The 18,194-nt window shown below is 37.8% G+C and overlaps 1 protein-coding gene across 1 annotated transcript in view; it reads left to right on the top strand.

The window, feature by feature from the left end:
- Positions 1-12,932, top strand: part of LOC306880501 (exostosin-like 3) — a 31,607-nt gene extending 18,675 nt beyond the window's left edge. The window contains exons 2-6 of the mRNA XM_079434047.1: positions 2,847-5,438; positions 6,166-6,293; positions 8,697-8,841; positions 9,147-9,275; positions 10,669-12,932. Of these exons, the coding sequence (XP_079290173.1) occupies positions 3,294-5,438; positions 6,166-6,293; positions 8,697-8,841; positions 9,147-9,275; positions 10,669-10,878 (2,757 nt within the window). The 5' untranslated portion in view covers positions 2,847-3,293 and the 3' untranslated portion in view covers positions 10,879-12,932. The remainder of the gene's footprint in view (positions 1-2,846; positions 5,439-6,165; positions 6,294-8,696; positions 8,842-9,146; positions 9,276-10,668) is intronic.
- Positions 12,933-18,194: the final 5,262 nt, after the last annotated feature.

The following is an 18,194-nucleotide window of genomic DNA, read 5'->3' as shown; positions in this document are numbered from 1 at the left end:
CCGTGGGGGAAAACAAACCATTCAAATTAATGCTCATAGACCTTGTTAGGCGCTTGGGCTTTACTTTTTGTTATGATTTCGATTGATTTTTGCTTGGTGCAATGCTGAAAAGTTGCTGTGTGGCGTTCTGTACCTCTAATAAGTAAAAAAAAAACTATCTGAAGATTTATATACTGCTGAATAAGACACGGAGGTAGCACAGTCTGAGCGGGTAGCACACAACATCAGAACGTCGACAGCAGTTACGGATATACAATGTATGAAACATATCAAGCTTAATATTCATATATGCACTCCAAATAGGCTAGACTACCCTTCAATGACCTATCATTAGTCCTGTCCCGCCTGCACCGTAACCCAGTTCTGATGGGGATTTACAGTACCCCTCCTTCACATCAAATAAATGTCACTCCCTGATATTTTGTGATTTAAATGTCTTAATCTATTAAAGCATTTATTTCATATTATTATACACAATCCCTTACGAAATTAACAATATTATTACTATGGTTGTAGCCTGTAACCACAGTTTTACTACAAATACAATGGTTAAACTGGTTAGTGTAGCAAAACGTTTAATTAGTTTTTTACCATGGTTAATTTTCACAAGGGATATTTTCATGTTTTATATCTTTTTATTTTATGGCGTGTATTTCTATACACGCCATCTCAAGGCACTGCAGTGGACCTTTAATGTTACCAATGTTTTGTCAATGTTAAAATTCTTTTTAATATATCGATAAAAAAAGTATGACAGGCTTTTACTCTAGTCTTTATCACTTTATTAAAATTAAGCAAAACAAAATGACAAATGTTTACTTTCACAAGCCGTCACGATAGGCTTGTAGTAAGCTGTCTCTTGCCTGGAGACTCAATCAGGTAACAAAAAGGGTCGGGAAACGACACCTCTGGCCATTCTGTTGGGTCGTTTGACCAGTCACACATACCATACGGACAGTCCGACCCAATACGGCTTGGTTTTTTGACGTATCTTGCTCTGTTGAGAGACAGAAATTATTTTATGTACACCATTCTGGGTCAATGCCATGCTTTTCCAATGAGGGGGTAAAGGATCGTTTTCCCCACGCCGACTCCGCCCACACAGCTATGACGTGACACCGACCAAGTCTATATGAGTTACATTAAGAACATGTCTCTGAAATGGTTTTCAAAACTGTCCCGGAGCGTCCTAGCACTGTCTCCCTCATCTAACACACCGATTCAACTCGTCAGCTCATTAGAGGAGACTGAAATGGGTCCGACCTGAAAAGGGTCAGAAAAGGTGATGGGAGTTGAGAGAAAATACGATGCGTGTCAGATCCGCGTCACGTCAGTAGCTGCAGCTCTTAAAGAAATAGCAGCCAAAAACAACCTAACAACCCAGAGGCTGTGACGTCTGTTCATCAAGAATAAAAGAAAAAAAAAGAGGAAATCCATAACTTTTATATAGCTGTAAGTGTTTAACTGTATTTAGTTTAGAATTTAGTGTTTGATAACTTTATTCAATTTCTGTATGTTGCACAGGTAGCCTAGCTAAATATAACATTTATTAATGGGTTCATGTGGATTGTTTTAAGTTCACTTAAATTAGAAGTTATTTTTAAAGTCTTATAAATGTTAAAATTGATAGCTCTTAATTATAATGTAATATTTAATGGCTATAGTCAATGGTTAAATATTAAGGGAATTTTTTTTGTATAGGGAGATCAGTTATACTGGCCTTCAGTCATAAAAAAAGATGCCATTAAACAAATATAAAAAATATGTTGTTTACGTTAATTTGAAGATTGAATGTGAAATTATTGCAATATAAAAGTATATTTAAAAACTGTAATGTTAGGTGGGATTAATCGTAATTAATTTCAGAAAAATTAATTAGTTCATTTTTTTTAATCAATTGACAGCACATATATATATATATATGTGTGTGTGTGTATATGTATGTATATGTGTTTTATGTTCTGTGTGAGTTTTCATCAATAGAGTAAATGAATCAGGCAGTGGTCTGACAGAAACGTACGATTAATGTCTTCTCTGCTGCAAGATCAGTGGCCATGTCAAAATCTGTTCCATTAATGGGAAAATCATCCCTCATGTTCTCTCATCCAGAGATAATGAAGCTCTCTGAAATCTTGCAAGGCTTATACTGATGGCTGCATGGGCAAATCTATCAGAGACGGTCACTTGAGGCTATTGAGGTTTTTTTTTTCCTGTACACATGCCTTATGGAGTGTTTGCTCTGTGGGTTTGTTTTAGAACAGCTGCTAATGCTTGGAGCTAGCTGTCAGCATACCAGATAATGTGTTCAGTGAATAGGACAAGCCTGTGAGGTCATTCTGAGCTCTGCCAGTTGGTTTCAAATCTAACCAATGGGTGTAAACTCTCTCTTCTTTTTTTTTTTTTTGTGGAGCTGTGATCAAAAACATCTCTTCCCAGTTGCATACTGTAATCGCTAATTAGAACTGCGATTTGGCCAGAGAGTCTCTTAGGCCAGAAACAAATACAGGCATAAATGCTTGGCCAACACATTGCAAGTGTGTACTGTCCTATAGAAGATATTTCACATGCATACTTGCAATGTTGTAGCAGACTCAAGGAGCGATAAAAAGAGAACACTGACAGTTCATTTTGGAATGCGTAGTTAGAAGTGCTAATGTAGTCTGTTTCGGGCCTTAGACTTGATGAAGATTGATGTGTCCTTTGAATAATGATATATTAAATCTGCCATATTCATTTCAGATCAAAATAAAGTGATCTTTGGCATTGATCATATCAGATGACCTAGGGATGTTTTTAAGACTCTGAAATTATGTACAATTAACTGATACTTGCTTTCTATTTTGCAGATTAAACGCAGTTGGATGGGATGCAGTATCTTCAAGAGTTTATGGCACACTGTGGCCAATTCATGAGTCTCAACTATGGAACAGTGACCAGAGTGTGATGCCACAAATAAAAATGCAGATCAGCCATGCCTCCATTGCTGATCTCCATCAAGGGCACTCAGTTTTTACTGCTGTCTGGGACTCTCCCTCTTCTCTTGGATAGTTCAAATTTCAAAATACATCATACAGCACGCAAGATCATATTGTTTATGGATGATATAATTCTATCACAAGAAAGATGAAATTTCCTTTTATTAGGAGTCCCAATTAAAGACACACAAGTGACAAACTCCAGAAAGGGGTAAAGCGGAAAGTGTGTACAGTACAGATGAGGTTGCATTATGGCAGCTGAATCTCCTCAAAAGCTCCATTCACGTATCTGGTTTGGAGGAGAGTGATAGTTGAACGATGCAGCGAAACGGAGGCATCGTCGGGAACAGCGGCCAGCCATGGGTACTGCGGCGAATACGGCTTACCTGGCTCAGCTTCATGCTCTTCTTCATCCTGGTCTTCTTCCCTCTCATTGCACATTACTACCTCGCCACAATCGATGAAGCAGGGGGACCAGATAAGCGCATTTTTGGGCCAAGACCTGGAGGAGAGCTGTGTGAAGCGAAGCACGTTCAAGACCTGTGTCGTATCCGGGAATCCGTCAGCGAGGAGCTTCTTCAGCTTGAGGCAAAGCGTCAAGAGCTCAATGGCGAGATAGCCCGACTTAACCTACGAATCGAGGCCTGTAAACGTAGTATTGACAGTGCCAAACAGGACTTGCTACAACTCAAAAATGTCATCAGCCAGACAGAGCACTCTTACAAGGAACTTATGGCTCAAAACCAGCCAAAACTGTCATTGCCAGTTAGACTTTTACCAGACAAGGATGATCCTGGATACCCTCCTCCAAAGTCGGCCCAAAACTGTCGTTTGCATACTTGTTTTGATTACGCTAGATGTCCACTTACATCTGGCTTCCCTGTCTATGTTTATGACACAGGATCATATCCTTGGGGTGAGAAGTTGGACCCTCTTGTCAAACAAGCCTTTGCCTCATCCGTCAAAAGCAGTGTATATGTGACCGATAAGCCCAACATTGCTTGTCTGTACATAGTGCTAGTTGGTGAAATACAAGAATCACCCTCCTCCTCTCCCCCTGCCTCGCCCTTAGACCTTGAAAAGCAGCTCAAGGCCTTGCCGTATTGGAGGTTGGACGGCCACAACCACCTGCTTGTACACCTTTCAAGAAAGTCTCTGACACAGAACTTCCTGTACAATGTGAGCACAGGACGAGCAGCAGTGGCACAGTCTACCTTTTTTGAACGTCAATATAGAGAAGGTTTCGACATGGTGGTGTCTCCTCTAGTCCACGCTCTGTCTGAGCCCAACTTCCTAGAGGTGCCTCCGCAAGTCCCGGTCAAGAGGAAGTACCTCTTTACCTTTCAGGGAGAAAAGGTGGAGTCTTTGAGGAGCAGCTTGCTTGAAGCCCCACCACAGTCCTTCGAAGAGGAAATGGAAGGGGATCCACCAGCTGACTATGATGATCGCATTATTGGCACTCTTAAGGCTGTACAGGACAGTCACCTAGACCAGGTTCTTGTGGAGTTCACTTGCAAGAATCTGCCCAAGCCGAGTTTACCAACAGAGTGGGCGTTGTGTGGGGAGCGTGAGGATCGTTTAGAGGTACTGAAAGTCTCTACGTTTACCTTGGTGATATCTCCAGGCGATGGCCAGTTGGTGGCCTCTGCTGGCTGTAGCATGAGACTTTTTGAGGCTTTGGAAGTCGGGGCAATACCGGTGGTGCTTGGCGACCACTCAAAGTTGCCCTATCATCACCTTATACGCTGGAGTGAGGCAGTCATTATGGTACCCAAGCCTCGCATAACGGAGCTGCACTTTCTGTTGCGTAGCATCTCAGACAATGACCTTCTGGCCATGCGACGGCAGGGTCGGTTTCTTTGGGAGACATACTTCTCCACCTCAGAGAGCATCTTCAGCACCATCCTGGCTAGCGTACGAACCAGCATCCAAATACCAGCAGCACCTATTCGTGAGGAGCCTGCCCAGGAGATTCCCCACAAAGCTGGAAAGTTGGCAGGAACCGATGCTAACATGGCTGACAATGGCGACTTAGATCTGGGGCCTGTTGAAGTAGAGCCCCCTTATGCTTCGCCACGCTTCTTGCGTAACTTCACCTACACAGCTGCTGATGTCTACCGCACCTGGAATCGTGCACCTGGCCCTTTCCATCTATTCCCACATACTCCCCTTGACCCCATACTTCCCTCAGAGGCCAAGTTTCTGGGGTCGGGGACTGGTTTTCGCCCTATCGGCGGAGGTTCTGGGGGATCTGGTAAAGAGTTTCAGGCTGCTCTAGGAGGTAACGTCCCACGGGAGCAGTTTACTGTGGTCATGCTTACTTATGAAAGGGAGGAGGTTCTTATGAACTCATTGGAGAGACTAAATGGCCTTCCTTATCTCAACAAAGTGGTGGTAGTGTGGAATTCCCCCAAACCACCTTCGGATGATCTCCTCTGGCCAGACATTGGCCTACCAATTGTGGTGAGCATACAGTGTTTCTTGATCATATTTCTTATAGTCATATCTTTTTACTGGGCCAGTAAGCAACCTAGTAAACACCCTAGTAAGATTCCTGAACACCCTACCAATGCATAACACCCTAACATCACAGTGGCAAGTTTAGCACAGGCAGGCACCACTCAAGGAAAAAAAAAATAATATTGTTAAGCTTGTTAATAGTTGGAATTCTCCAAGGCTTATGTAATAGAACCTCACAAGTATTGCATTCTACTGTAGATTTGGTCTGCTCTCTCTGCTGTCTTTGAAGCATAGCTTTCATGTCTCTAGGGCACCAAGCCAAATTAGTTCTGGTGATATTAAAGGAAGCAGTGCTGTATTAAGCCCACAGTAAGGTTATACTTTGAAATGAAAACCCAAACAGAATGCCGAAGTACCCCACATTTACTTACTATCTTCAAGTAGTTTGGAACTATGAAATTGAACATCTTTTAATTATGGATGTAAGGTTGCAAAGTTGTATTAGAACTAGCAACTAATATTAATTTTAGACCGTCACTGCACACAAAGCCTTTGCTTTATTAATTAAAAACGGTTTCTGGAAGTATTAAGTTGTTTTGATTGGCATTTGTTGGTTTTATAAGGTCATGTATCTGGCAGGCCCAGTAAAATCTTGTAATAATGCCATATTCTACCTCAGTCGTTCACAATATGGCATGTTGACTCAACAGATGGGCTTTTTTCTCTGCAGGTGGTACGCACAGAAAAGAACAGCTTAAACAATCGCTTCCTTCCCTGGGATGCAGTCGAGACTGAGGCTATTTTGTCTATTGATGATGATGCCCATCTTCGACACGATGAAATTATGTTTGGGTTCAGGTAAGGTTTTTGTGATGCCGAGATTTAGCATAGTATATTTATTAAGGCGGAGCAATTAAACAGTGATTATTATTATTATATTTTCATGAGTCTAGTTTATCTGTTTGCATATTTATCCATCTTTTGGCCATTTCAAAGCAAAAACATCAATATATACTGAATACGGTCAAAAGGCTTAAAATATTGAGATTGACCTGAGATTTTGTTGGTAAAACGTTGCATCCTGAAAATGCAATTAAATTTTTGCAGATATTCCAACCTTGTTAAAGATATATTTAGGGGCATTTTTTAGATGATTTGTATAGGATAGTGCCCATGATGCTGTGGCTCCAGTACGTTTGCTTCTTTTAAAGAAATGTTATTTTGTGAAGGTCATTTTCATAGCTGACATTATTAGACAAGAATGTGAAACTCCCCATGATGTCACTGGTTTGGGCTAAAGTATGTTTAGAAAGAATATATTCAGTTTTATGAAGCAAGGAAAGCTAAATATTTCTATTGGAGAGAGCGTGTAAGCCGATCTGTTTTCTCACCTCAGTCTGTACATTTTAACCACACCATTTTAGATAAAAATGTTAGTCTGATCCAAAGATGTGAAAAGTGTTTTCAAATGCACATTAACATCTGTATGCCCATTTAAATGCATTTGTCGAGAAAGAGAAGAACTGTTGCGGTTTGTTTTTTCATTCAGTCATGTGATGTTGAGTTTAAACCAACAGCTGCAGATTCAGTTGTTGGTTTGAGGAATGTAAAGCATCTGATCTGATAAATCCATGACAGTTGAAGAAAACTCTGTTCTTCTCTCCTGTGTACCTCCATGTTTATTTTCATGTTTAGTAGGGGTGTAACAGGACACAAACATGACGGTATGGTACGTACCTCAGATTTTACATCACGGTTCTGAATGGTTTCGATACAGCAGGGGGAAAAAAACTATACATAAAATAGTTTTTTTTATTATTATTACTGGTTTACTGAACAAATTGCTCTTTCTTTAAATAAATTTAATTACGATTAAAATGTTCTTAATGATAAAAATATACCTTAAATAATAGGGAGCCCTTTTACATTACTATAAAGGTACAATTAACAACAGAGCCCAAACTTAAATTTAATTACTATTTATTTTTAAATATAATAATCAACACTCAACATGTAAATTGCACATAATGCAGTTTTTTTAATTAACTTCTAATAATCACACCGTGATTTTTTTTAAATAAATTTTAATAAATTTCTGCCTTTTTTTGTTGAAATATATTAATTTACACAGTGGCTGACATAACTTGTTTAATAACAGATTAATTTAAACATGCATAAAATAATTGACATCACTAACAGGTATAATGTTAATGTATAATATAATGAGTATATAGTCTAATATTTTGCGAAATGCTCTTCTCTGCACTTCATTTCTCCAGTGAGCTAACAAGCTGTGGACACTGATGGATTGCCTGAGGTAGATGAAATGCTTCTGGACATTTTGTTTAGAAGCTGTTTTATTGACATCTTTTCTGCGGTTGAAACACTGATTGAGTGATTACATCAGTCATGAGATGTTCATTCATGTTTATTTCACGTTAAAACTAGTAGTAAAGAGGAAGGAATGATTACGCTCACTCACGCATTTATACATTTATATTTATAGGCATTTATACAGCGATCTGTCGTGCCACTGATTGAATTTCCAAAAGTAACAATATATTATGAATACGTGTACTGTTACACCCCTAATGTTTAGACTTTTTTTTGTTATTAGGTTTGCATTGCAATCAAAGATGCTGCCATTGCTAAACTGTTTTTATGGGTGATCTGTCTGTTTTGTGAGATCTTTCATAGTGCAATAAAAGCTTCTAGTTATTTAGCTTATGTGTTTAGCTACTCTATTAAAGGGCTTTACTTGGCATCCATTTGGATTAACACAGTTGTAAAATAAGCTAATAAACTCAATGCGATGCATATTCATCAAACAGGCACGACATATTCAAATATGACTATTTTATTCAAATAAATAAAAAATAAAAAAGTTTTCAAAATGCATTTATTCAAATTTCTTAGTCAGCATAAATCCGTTGTGAAAACATTAAAATATATTCAGTTAAAAAGTCTGAATATTGTTAAAGAAGCAGAGAAATAAGCAATATTCAATTATAATCAAATTTATTTATTGATGATAAATATATTGTTTGTGTATAGAACATTGAGGTTGTGTGTGTGTTTTAATCCAAATGGGTGGTAATTTTATATGCTTTTTAAATATTACATTTCTTAACTATTATTTATTTATTTTTTGAGTGTATATATTGCTAAGAAACTTACCAAGTGCTGTTCAGTGATTATTATAATCACAGTTCTTGCTCCGGTTTGGATCATTCCCGTTTCTTTCTCTTTCTTCGCTCCCAGGGTATGGCGGGAGGCCAGGGACCGAATTGTGGGATTCCCAGGAAGGTTCCATGCCTGGGATGTAAATCACCAATCTTGGCTCTACAATTCCAACTACTCCTGTGAGCTCTCCATGGTGCTGACGGGTGCGGCCTTCTTCCACAAGGTGAAGCTTTGCCTGCTTTGACACTTCCAGAGCCTGATTATCCCAGAAATAGACACCAGGCTTATGTAGTTTTACCCAGATAACACCAGGATATGGTTTAGTTAGTTGAAAGCCAATGCTGATACTAAGTACATTGTTGTTAAGCCAAATACAAGACTTAGTGCTTCATTTTCCAGATGGATAAGTGAACAGCACAGCATGTTTCATTTATGAGTATTGCTGTGCATCATCTTGGTACATTTGAGATGCTTTTGCTCTCTTGTGTTCATTTTTTATTAAAATCCAACATTTCTTTCTCTCCTCAGTATTACGCGTACCTCTATTCGTACGTCATGCCTCAAGCCATACGTGACATGGTGGACGAGTACATCAACTGTGAGGATATCGCCATGAACTTCCTCGTGTCTCATATAACTGGCAAACCCCCTATCAAGGTCAGTGGGCTGTTACTTGAAGCACATGTTATTTCACTTTAAGATTTCAGGTTCTTACTCAGTCATGCCCTTTTGGATAAAGTGACAACTGAATAATGTTAATCAGACTACACATTCTGTTAATCAATTGCTTTCTGTTTCTCTGGGTAGCCCCGCCCACAGAGAAACGGTGTTTTGAACATTGAATATGGCCTTATTGGCTTTTATTTTGCCATCATGCAGCACTTTCAGTCAGGACAAAACAAAATTCTTTTTTGTTTTTTTAACTTCGTTACAGCCACAGTGTTACATTTTAATTATCTGGCTCAAATTTAAATATGCTGCCATTGATACATTTCTCTGTTATCAAGAACATAACATACCTTGGTCATATTTCACTCCCAAATCAAAAACAATATAAATAATATGAGTTACGTTAATTTTCAGTAGTATTAGGATTTTTTTTTTAGGCATTCAATTTCACCCCTTAATTTTTTATATTTAAATCGAAAATTATTGTATATTATTTAAATTGTTCATATTTCATAGTAATATTTTGCTGCCCAAATTGCTGTAACAATCGGAATCGAATAAAAAGAGAATCTAATCACTGAGAATAGCAGACCAAAAATTTAAATTGTATGGAAAAGTTCTGGAATTGTCTTTTTAAAATGTTTAAATAAATGTCAATAAGCATTCTTCATGCCAAAATTTATTTTTTTCTTTTTAGTTTTATTTGGGGGTGAAATATGACCTGGACATTCTCCTGTTATCATTTTGCAACCACAATTTTGTGGTTCTTGTGCTCTGTAAAAGAAATTAAATGTCTAGGAAGTGTCCAGAGAACACTCCTCTTCCAGTTGTACTTGTGTATGTTACAATAAATTGATTCCAGTGGGATTGTTCAGTAGGATTTCAGTAAGCTTTAAAAAGCCTTTGATGTTCTGAAGTCCATTGACAGAAGCATCGGGACGGCCATGAATTAACGGTGTGATGAAATTTGATGGATTTTCTCAGGCGTTATTACACACACACACACACCCTTCTCTCCGTCTGATGCCGTCCCGGCAGATTAAACAAATCAATTACATTTGATTTGTTGTCACGAAGAGGTTGACCAGATTGCAATGCGAGAACAGACTACACAAATGAAAAAGATGATATTGTGATATGAAGTTAATAAGTCTGTCATCTTTAGATGGAGGGATTGATTTATAGGAATAATTCACTCAGAATTGAAAGTCAGTTACTCAACCTCATGTTGTTTCAGACCTGTATTGCTATCCGAAGGAAGTAGTTCATACAAACCTATGCCCTACATTCCCAGACTTCTCAAGTTGTTTGATAGATTGTGTGAGGTACTGACTGAAATTGAAGTCATAAATCAGATTTTTCATGACGTTCCTCCTCTCAGGTGACGTCACGTTGGACCTTCCGCTGTCCCGGCTGTCCGCAGGCTCTTTCGCACGACGATTCGCACTTCCACGAGCGTCACAAGTGCATCAACTTCTTCGTAAAAGTCTACGGATACATGCCGCTATTATACACTCAGTTCAGAGTGGACTCGGTACTCTTCAAGACGCGGTTGCCCCACGACAAGACGAAGTGTTTTAAATTCATTTAGCGGATGGAAAAGCACAGACGGAGGCGCAGATGCGAGACGGTCTCTCTCTGGGTATGTGAAGGGAATTAAAGCTTCTTGTAAATATCGGAGAATTTCACTTTGAACTTGTCTTCCTTGAAGTCAAGGGAGAACAATTAGAGAACGAACGATTACCGTCAGGCGTTTTTAACGTTGTCCGTGATTCATCAGCAACCACTACAGGCTTTATTTGCACCACTTTTCACTTGACGGGACAGGGACGTGTCAATAGACATCAAATTGCATTTTGATCATGCTATATTGACAGAAGTGACTGAGGTTGTTTTTGATGACATATCTGAGAATTATGGGAGAGTCTAAATGATTTGTGTTATTTTTACTTTGCATATACTCGTTTGAAACGCACTGATGGTCATGTTTTGTTTTTTTAACTCATGTGTGCTTTTGTGCACGTGTGAATGACTGTGTTGTTCTGTAGATTGATGCTGACTAAGCATCATTAACCCCCGTCAAATGTTTGTTGATCATCACTAAGAATAGCACAAGATATCAAACATAACTGCATAGGAATAGCACCAAATCAAGCTGTTACACGTTCTCATATCCGTCAGTCATACAAGAAAACAAAATGTCTGTATGTAACCTGTTCACTTGTGGAATAACAGATCCATCTTAACACATTTTGCTGGATAATCACAACGTCATTTTAATGAGGTTGAATGATTTCATGAGTGAAAATCACAAAGAAATATCCAGGTCATATTTAATCATATATATATTTTACATAAAAGCCTGTTTTTTGTTCAATGAGACAATTTTCATGAATTACAGCACCCAAATTATCATTTTGTAATGCAAAAAAAATACTTTTTCTAATGCAAAATATTGTTTTTCGATTAAAAGATATGTTAAGATGTGGTTTTGCATGGCGATTAAACACATTTCTATCAGTTCTCATTACTATAACCCAAAAAATCTCAGTAATGTGCATTTTTCTGTTTACATCACATTAAATTCAGTGCAACAAATATTACTATGACTTATTTAAATGTATACATTTTAAATATTTTATTTTTGCAAAATGGTGTAAGGGAGATTTTTAGAGAAAATGTGCTTTATTGTCATGAAAATGTCCAAATTTGGTCCTAAAATAATTTGTCTTCATTTTTCTTCATGCATAATATCATTTCTTATTTGGTTTCGATTTTGTGGTGAAATGTGGCCTGGACATGTTCTTGACAGCTTCATGTGTGAATGTGTTTGTGTGTCGTCTGTGTGACTACAAATGGCAAGCATGGTTTCCGGTTGTGAGGAAGGATAAGAGTGACGGGAAGCGCAGTAGTTTCTCTTTGCTCTGTAAACGGTACGAGTCTCTTTTCTGTGCCAGGATGTTACCTGGGACTCCTCCTACTGAGCTGATTTCACCATTCGGTTGACAAATCTGAGATGCCTTTGAGAACGCATTCATGATGGCTGTCCTGACATGTTTGACAGGTACATTTAGGAAAATGGCTCTGCAATTGTAAATTAACGAGTTTTATATTTTAAGAACACAAAAATGTGGCTCTGTTCCCCTTAGAATAGGAATATGAATGATTAAATATGATTTTTTCTTTTTTTTGGTTACACCCATGTTTTATATTGTGTATAAATCTATTGAGCAGGCTTTAATGTTTTATTATGTTTTAAGTATGGTGAAGGCCGTATGGCCTTTGGGATTGGACAAGAACTGACGATATAAACTATTGGTAGTAAAGTGTTGAATGCCAGCAAATGTTATAACTGACAACTTCTTCAGCCACACTAATAAACCAGCCAGTGTCATCATCTCTTTCCTCATGGTGAAGATCTCAATCAGTTGGTTTGAAATGAATGATTCACAGAATGATTTGTGTCATTGCTTCTTCATGTGAAATTTTGCAGTAGGTTGTATTGTGTTTGTGTTCATTGAGGAACAGGATCAAGAAATTCCAAATTGGATTTAGACTAACAACTCGGACAGAAAAATGGTTAACTAATAGTTAACTAAAACTGAAACTAATTAAAAAAAAAAAAGAAACATTTTCATTACTTGCAATAAAAAAAAAAAAGAAGAAAATGTCTTTTTCCAGCAACATTTTTTTTTCCCCATTTGAATTTAATTTGAACACACACACACACAACATGTGTGTATATTTATGTTTGTACAGTGGGGCAAACAAGTATTTGATACACTGCCGATTTTTCAAGTTTCCCCACTTACAAAGAACGGAGGTACATCTTTTCATTGTAGGTACACCTCAACTGTGAGAGACAGAATATAAAAAAATATATATCCAGAAAATCACATTGTATGATTTTTAAATAGTTAACTTCCATTTTATTGCATGGAATAAGTATTTGATCTACCAACCAGCAAGAATTCTGGCTCTCACAGACCTGTTAGTTTGTCTTTAAGAAGCCCTCCTATCCTCCACTCATTTCCTGTATTAATTGCACCTGTTTGAACTCATTACCTGTATAAAAGACACCTGTTCACACACTCAATCAATCAGACTCCAACCTCTCCACTATGGGCAAGACCAAAGAGCTGTCTAAGGACACTAGGGACAAAATTGTAGACCTGCACAAAGCTGGGATGGGATACAGGACAATAGGCAAACAGCTTGGAAATTCAAGATGACTGTCAATCTCCCTCGGACTGGGGCTCCATGCAAAATCTTGCCTCGTGGAGTATCAATGATCCTGAGAAAGGTGAGGGATCAGCCTAGAACTACATGGGAGGACCTGGTCAATGACCTGAAGAGAGCTGGGACCACAGTCTCAACGGTTACCATTAGTAACACACTACACCGTCATGGATTAAAATCCTGCAGCGTGCGCAAGGTCCCGCCGCTCAAGCCAGCACATGTCCATGCCCGGCTGAAGTTTACCAAAGACCATCTGGATGATCCAGAGGAGGCATGGGAGAAGGTCATGTGGTCAGATGAGACCAAAATAGAACTTTTTGGTATAAACTCCACTCACCGTGTTTGGAGGAAGAAGAAGAATTAGTACAATCCCAAGAACACCATCCCAACCGTGCAGCATGGGGGTGGAAACATCATGCTTTGGGGGTGCTTTTCTGCAAAGGGGACAGGACGACTACACCGTATTGAGGGGAGGATGGATGGGGCCATGTATCGTGAGATTTTGGGCAACAACCTCCTTCCCTCAATAAGAGCACTGAAGATTGGTCGTGGCTGGGTCTTCCAGCACGACAATGACTCCAAACACACAGCAAGGGCAACTAAGGAATGGCTCCGTAAGAAGCATTTCAAGGTCCTGGAGTGGCCTAGCCAGTCTCCAGACCTGAACCCAATAGAAAATCTATGGAGGGAGCTGAAACTCCGTGTTTCCCAGCGACAGCCCCAAAACCTGAAAGATCTGGAGAAGACCTGTATGGAGGAGTGGGCCAAAATCCCTGCTGCAGTGTGTACAAACCTGCTCAAGAACTACAGGAAACGCCTGACCTCTGTAATTGTAAACAAAGGTTTCTGTACCAAATATTAAGTCCTATTTTTCTATTGTATCAAATACAATAAAATGGAAACTAATTATTGAAAAATGTGATTTTATGGATTTTTTTATATATATATTCTGTCTCACAGTTGAGGTGTACCTACGATGAAAATTACAGATCTCTCCATTCTATGTAAGTGGGAAAACTTGAAAAATCGGCAGTGTATCAAATACTTATTTGCCCCACTGTATAAACCTAAAAATGACAAAAACACAACCAAATTACTGTAATTACAATGAAAACAAAATATAACAATAAAGGGACTAAGGATGAAAAATAGCCTTTGGCTAATTTTGGCACATTTACAGAAATGTTTTGTAGAATCAGTGTCCCTGTTAACTAAACAAATAAAATAACTAAAACAGTCTCTGTTATACTAAAATAAAACCGGTTCTCTGGATCTGTGGTTTGTATTAATTTGCCTTTGAATATTGTTACATTATCTTGTAAGTACTTGTAATCATTGTTATTATTTAGTTTTTTTATTTAAATTTGTATTTAAATGTAATATTTCAGATCAGATGTGATGTTGGACAGTACTACGTTTCACCCAGAAAGTTGTCAAGAGGGTCTAAATCCATCTTGAGTTATGGTACTCAACAGTCAAAATAAATTAGAGGTGTTGTGAAAATACAGTATTCCTTAGTTAAAACAGTAGGCCATTTCTTTTTAAGCAATCTTGCATGAGAAAAACACTGTGTTCAAAAATGTGATATTACAAATGACATCTGCACAGCTCTAATTTACCTGCCCTCTCCAATAACAAATTCCTGCAGATTTCATCATTCGTTTGGACAAGTCAAATGAATCCTCTTCACTGTAATCACACATTACAGTCATTTAAGAGATTCATTTGCGTAAATAAACGGTTCGCGGCAATGGTTTGTTCTTGATTCACACAGATGTACCTTTATAATATTCTCCATTAGCACTTGTTGTTTTGACTGTTCCTGTCTCAGGGGCCGATAGCGCAGCTGCTTCGACGGGCCCCGGGCTCAGGCGGGGTCTGCAGTTCAGGAATCACTGCAGGCTGTAATCAAAGCCTAGACACGTATCTCACTGTCTGACATCAGCTGAGCGGCTCTCTCTCTCACACACATGATGAGAGGCCGAGAAGCAGCTGTAAAGCAACATGAAATTAGACCCTCCCTGTGAGGAAACCTCTCGAGACGAACCTCAGAAACCTTCCCAGCAGCCAATAGAAACGCCTCGCTATTAAAGATGAATCCTGGAAGACACGTTTCTGTTTATATTCTACTCTGTCAAGCCGCCTTTATATCATTCTTTTGTTCTATTTTGTATATCATTCTTTCTATAACTCGTTCTGTCTATCGTTCATTATATTTATTAGGGATGCAGCGATACCGAAAATTCTGAGTATCTGCCGATACCGATCCGATACCAGTGCAGGTTTTCTTTTTTTATCATTGTAGAATTTCTATACTTCTGTGTTGACCTGATCATCACTCTGAGAAATGTAGACAACTTCATTTTAGCAAAAAATAACAAATGAAAAAAATATCTAATCGTAATCTATGACAAAAATACTATTATAAACTAGGTTAGTGGATAATTCAGCAGCAAAAGATACTCTTGAAAAATCACAGGTGCACACATTTAGTGAAACAACATTATTTAGTGGGGAACAAATAAAAGTGTAGGACTAAATCTGGTAAAATGTTACTGGTTTTTTATTATGGTAAAATACATTCATGAAAAACAAGTAAATATATTTATATAGAAATATATACTATAAAATCTAAGACATTTCTTGTAAATGTATAGCACAGTAAGGAAGGCAGCAACATATGATAGATAGGACAGAACAAGAAAGGCTATTTATAATCTTTCATTGCGCAAAAGTACGAAATGCTCCAATATAGAGCATCAGAAAACGCTTATGCGCACAAAAGAAAGAGATATTGATGTGTAGTGCATTACATCTCTGCAATAGTTAATTGAGCCTTTTAACAGTTTTAAATCTGTTACTGTGCGCTCTTGAAATATAGTGCACAAGCACTTTATGGTGCTTTATTATGCATTTCATGGGGCTTAACAATAACACAGAATAGTATATGCACAATATCGTATGTGGATCGGTCTAGACTTACCGATACTCGATCGAACAGAAAATGCCAATATCGGAGCCGAGACCGATACTGAATATCGGATCGATGCATCTGTAATATTTATCATTCTTTATAGCATTCCATTATTCTCTATATCTATTGTTCTATATAGCGTCTTTTGTTCTGTCTGTCGTTCTTTCCCTTGTTCATTCTATGTGGTTTTCTATACACCTGACCTAAGGGTGATAAAGAAACATGCACGAATAACAGTAAACAGTGGGGCATGCTGATGTTAAATAGAGTTCTTAAGCACAATAAGCAGTGAAAAAGAATTAAATGTGGCACACGCACAGACAGCTTCTCTCAAATTCCCATCTCTTTGGCGTCTTATTGCGCTTGAATGGTCAAATACACACAATTATGTCAAAATGCTCATCATGTGGAGTATTCTCATAAACAGTCGTTATGTGTTAAATAAACAGTTTGGGTGAAAACTGGATGTATTTCATTATATTGGATCCGTGCAGACGTTCTTAAAGGGACCTGCTGCCTCCTGAGACAGTAATGTTAATGTTAGACAACATAAGATGAGAGAAAATCACTCACTGCTCTTGACTGAATCACTTTTGGATCTTTAATAAGAATCAGTTCATATTGGATTCATACAGTGAAGACTATGCAGTATATAAACTTCTGTAGTAGGCCTATTTCTTACCATAAAATCAGTAATAATTCATCCCACACAAGCACTGACTGGAGAATACTTCTACTAATGACTGTAACCGGAATAACTACAGGATTTGTGTCCAGACGTGGGCACTCCTAATAGTGTTAGGTGTGTGTTTACAGCACCCATGAGAGACACACATGATACCAGTGCAGAGAGAGAGAGAGAGAGATTGTGTTACAGCAGTGTTTCAGGCCAAACTCCTCTCAAACTGAGTGCTCACTTTCCTTCATCATGTCTTTAAATCATCTGATGTTTCGTTGATTTTTATTGAATTTATGAAGTCGCTTCTCAAATTCACTCAGCAGTGATATTTTATACTATTATAGTATTTATTAATATTATGAATTAGCTTTTGTTTACATTTATATTTTACATGCTTTTGTCATTTTTATTATTTTTTTCATATATTTCTATTATTTTTTTTCATTTGTTTGAAAGAAAATTAAATGTTTTAGTCATTTTAGTATTTCAAATTAAATTTGTTTCATTTAATGATTAGGCTATTTTATTTTAATTCAGCTTTATTTCTATTAATGAAAATGATTTGTACTAATTTTATTTTATCAATAACATCACTGATCTAAATTTTTTGGTTTATGTATTTAGAAATGTATGCATGAGTTATGTTTAGCGGTAATTAATTTGACTTTTGTTTCAGTATTAATAATCTTACTACTTCACCTTATTTCAGTTGCCAGGGCAACATTTCTAATTTTGAAATTTGTTTATTTTATTATATCTGCTTTATTTCAATTAGCAGAGGAAGCACAGGTGTCGCTCATCACATTAACTGTCAGCGTGAGCCACTGACCGTCTTCACTTTCAACTGCAGCGGTTTGCTTGAGGTATTCTTTATAATAAATGCGGTTTAAGCCATATAATCTGTTGCATAAGTGATGATATGGAGTAAGAGTGAAGGTGGAGGCCGCTGACACAGTGAGCTGCTAATTTAAAGATTTGTTGGGCTTTGCTCTTCACTATCAGGAACTTCTTTAGG

Source organism: Barbus barbus (genome assembly GCF_936440315.1).
Source record: "Barbus barbus genome assembly, chromosome: 14".
NCBI lineage: Eukaryota > Metazoa > Chordata > Actinopteri > Cypriniformes > Cyprinidae > Barbus > Barbus barbus.
Note: the sequence above shows the minus strand (reverse complement) of the source record. Positions and strands in the feature narration are given on the sequence as shown.